At 37.1% G+C, this 3,572-nt stretch overlaps 1 protein-coding gene across 1 annotated transcript in view; it reads left to right on the forward strand.

Annotated features, from left to right (window-relative positions):
* LOC116840537 (syndecan) overlaps positions 1-3,572 on the forward strand; it is a 212,059-nt gene that overhangs the window by 197,616 nt on the left and 10,871 nt on the right. Inside the window, exon 2 of the mRNA XM_032807358.1 lies at positions 846-1,032. Coding sequence (XP_032663249.1) covers positions 846-1,032 — 187 coding nt within the window. The remainder of the gene's footprint in view (positions 1-845; positions 1,033-3,572) is intronic.

The raw sequence follows: 3,572 nt of genomic DNA on the forward strand, positions 1-3,572 counted from the left end.
GGGGGGGGGGGGGGGAAGAGAGATACGCGCGCTGCGAGAAACGAACCGTCGAACCCGAAACGACGAAGGGAGACGAGCGAGGGGAGGACTTTGCTATTTCGGTGCTAAGCAATGGAAAGGAGATAAGCCCGCTAGAAATAGAAGGCCGAGCGGAGCAACGTTAAACGTGCCAGCCACCCACGTGAGAATCCTTTCACGCGAAGGAACGGTATCCATTTTAGAGAGGAGACCTCGCGCTTACATCAACCCGTTCTTCTCCGTTTTCCTCTCTCTCTCTCTCTCTCTCTCTCTTTCGCTCGCACGGCTCAACTCTTGTCGTACCTGAAAATTTCGCGAAGGCGTTTACAATGTAAATTACGCGACACCGCCAGACGATGCCGCCGCCGCACGGGGTGTTAAATTGTAAATTCCCGCGTCTCTTCTCTCTCTCTCTCTCTCTGTCTCTGCTCTCTTGCGGTGGCTACCGCTCTCGAAGGAGAGAGCTGCTATATCGCGCGAGCGCGGAGTTAAATTAAAATTTAATGAACCGTGGCATCCGAAGTCCTTTCATGTCGTGTCGGAGATCTCGCGTCGAGGAGCGAGGATACGCCGTGTGCTTTTAATTACGTTAGCGATATACTCGGTGGAGGCTGCGTTCACGCTCTGAGGCTAAGTTCACCGTAAGAACGCGTGTCGCCTCTAAGAATCCCCCCTCTCTCCGCGTGTCGTTGATCCCACGCGCCAAATGGATCCTTGGAAGGATATGCCCCGTTCACGCGGACGCGCGACATCTCAGATTAATTTCACGCTCCAGGCGTGTGCGACCATTCAGATTCGGTTGCATTGTGATCTCTTTTGGTTTCCAGAAGGAACCCAGCGACAAGCAGAGGACGTCCGCGAGCTCGACTTACAACACTTTCCCGGACGACCTTTATCTGGACGACCAGGACGCTTTAGAGGGCTCTGGCCGGGGTGGAAACGACAATCGTGACGACCTCGAGGCGTCGGGTAGCGGCCTTGGTCCGGACGACGAGGACGGTGATGACGATCACGGTAATTATATTGAAGATTTTGATGTTCATTAGTCGAAGAAATATCACACTGAGAAATTATTCGGTAAAAAATTAACAAACACAGATATTTCCGTTTAAAATACAGATGAATTTTTTCAAGATTTGATCAAGAAACATTCGATGAAAAATATCGGTTTATAATTTTTTCATCGGTTTATTTGATAAAATGCCATTATGATCCGATTAAAGTATCCGATTAAATTTAATCGAATATAAAAATTACTGGGAATTAGTGGGAATCGAAAATATCCGTTTGTTAATTTTTACTGGATTTATTAAAAAATGCTTAAGTTAATGAGACTGTTTGAACCAACAATTCGTCCAAGCAAACGTTTAACAAATTATATGGTTGTTGTAAATGTTATATATGTTCAATAGATACATTATTTCTTGGAAGGCGGGTGACCGCCGATTTTGTCGATCCAATTGCTTTTTTTCTCAATGTAGATACATACTCGTAAAGTAGGAAAAATTTCAACGAAGCATGAGACATTTTTAGAAAACAAAGAATCGGACTGTACGCAGTAGATTTTCCAAGAAGAACATTAGGGACAAATACTTGAGAATTTATCTGTACGATATAAAGTTTCCGTGAATAAACTTTATATCCCACAGATAAATTTTTAAGTATTTTTTTTCTCAGCCTATAGAATCTTTTCAGTGGCTTTAAAACATGTGTGTGAAAACAAATTACCATACTGAATACATATTTCTTATATTATGTATTACTTTAATAGTGCGCAGAGAGAAAAAAGTTTGATTTAATTATTCCGACGAGATGAACAAACCAATCGTGTTTTGGTTGAAAGAGACAAAATTTCTGATTCTTATAACCAATTTGATTTCTACAAGTCAGAGATTCTGCTTCCGTCAAATAGATAGATTTGTTGAATTGATTTTTTATTGAAGAAAACAGAATTTCTTAGAACCGAATTTGATCCGTAAGAATAGAATATATTGTTTTTCCCGCAACCAAAAATCAATTCAATAAATTTATTTATGCAACAGTTCCTTTGCAAATGACGACGAGCAATGTAACGCGATCGATACGGTTACAATCTGCCCGTACTGAGAAGAAGTTTAATTCCGTGAATAAAAAGCTCGTTTCTCTGAATGAACTTTATATCCCACAAATAAATTTTCAAGTATTCTTTTCTCAGTGCGTCACTGGCTAGAAGCGCAATGCATATTTCGTCTTTCTGCTATCCCCATAGACGCGCTTACACATCAACGCTACGCAGAGAGAATTTCATAGTAGCAGAATAAATGCACAGACGCGCTAGTAGCGCGCGTCATTTAACTAGTAATTCCATAAAGTAATATTTGATACATTTTCTGAAATATCAGGATTACTTAGACAAAAATATGATTCAACGCATAAGGATTGTTTAATCTTTCGTGGTATTCCCACTATTTCATTTACACATTCTATACACACACAAGAATTTAATTCATTTCATGCACCGAGACAGTAAAACACTTTTTATCAGTTTTCATCTTATTGTAGGGGGTGTATTTTTTGATTTTATAACTTGGTGGAAACAGTACTAAGTCAATGTTTCTTGTAACAATTTGTTACTTCTTGAATAACAACAACAGTAATGAGTAATTTTTTAAGATTAGCAATGGTTATAATGGTTTTTTTTTTAATAAGTAACCAGGAACGAATAGAAGCATGCTAGTTTCAAAACATAACTCTTTCGATCTTATATAAATAATATAGTATGATTATTGTATTATATATACATATAGTATGATCTAATATGATAATATGATGCTCTGTAAATTTGCTTTTTATTTAAAGTCTGTTGATCCAAATTTCTCTATTTTACTCAGATATATACACATCAAAGTACATCGCTTTCTCTGTGAGTTAATTTTATATGAGTTTCCTTAGCGGCTTCTTTTATAAGTTTTCTTCTTTTAGAGTACGCCAAGCAAATCGTATCGCAATTAGTTCTTCAGTTAACTTTAATTATAATGGTAAAAATATCCTCTTTCTCTCTCTCTCTTTTTCTTGAGCAAATTTCTCTTCCTCTCCTCTTTCTTTTTTCTTACTCTCTTCTTCGTCTTCTTTAACACTGAATTCATGAAAACATAGCTATCAAAATTCACGCAATAACATGACAACCGTAAACACGACAACGAGACAACCAATCAATAACGCGGATAACTGCAATACTTTGATAATTTCGAGACAACTCCGATATACATCGCACAGCATGCCTTTCTTTAACTCTGTGGAACACAGTGGTTTTAACGTGAGAAATAAAATAGGAAAATAGAAAAAATTCATTTTAGAAGAAATGTTTTTTGGATTATCATACTAGACATGTTACATAAATATCTTATTAGAATCTGAATTTCGAAGGTTTTGTGTTTCAAAGGGTTAAAGAAAAATCAAGTTACAAAATATATCTAATCAAACTGTGCGTTTATCGCTTTCATTCATATAAATGTGTATATATATATATATATATATATATATATATATATATATATATATATATATATATATAT

Source organism: Odontomachus brunneus, unplaced genomic scaffold, assembly GCF_010583005.1.
Source record: "Odontomachus brunneus isolate Ranch 3 - 2012 unplaced genomic scaffold, Obru_v1 Obru_scaffold_010, whole genome shotgun sequence".
Taxonomy (NCBI): Eukaryota; Metazoa; Arthropoda; class Insecta; order Hymenoptera; family Formicidae; genus Odontomachus; species Odontomachus brunneus.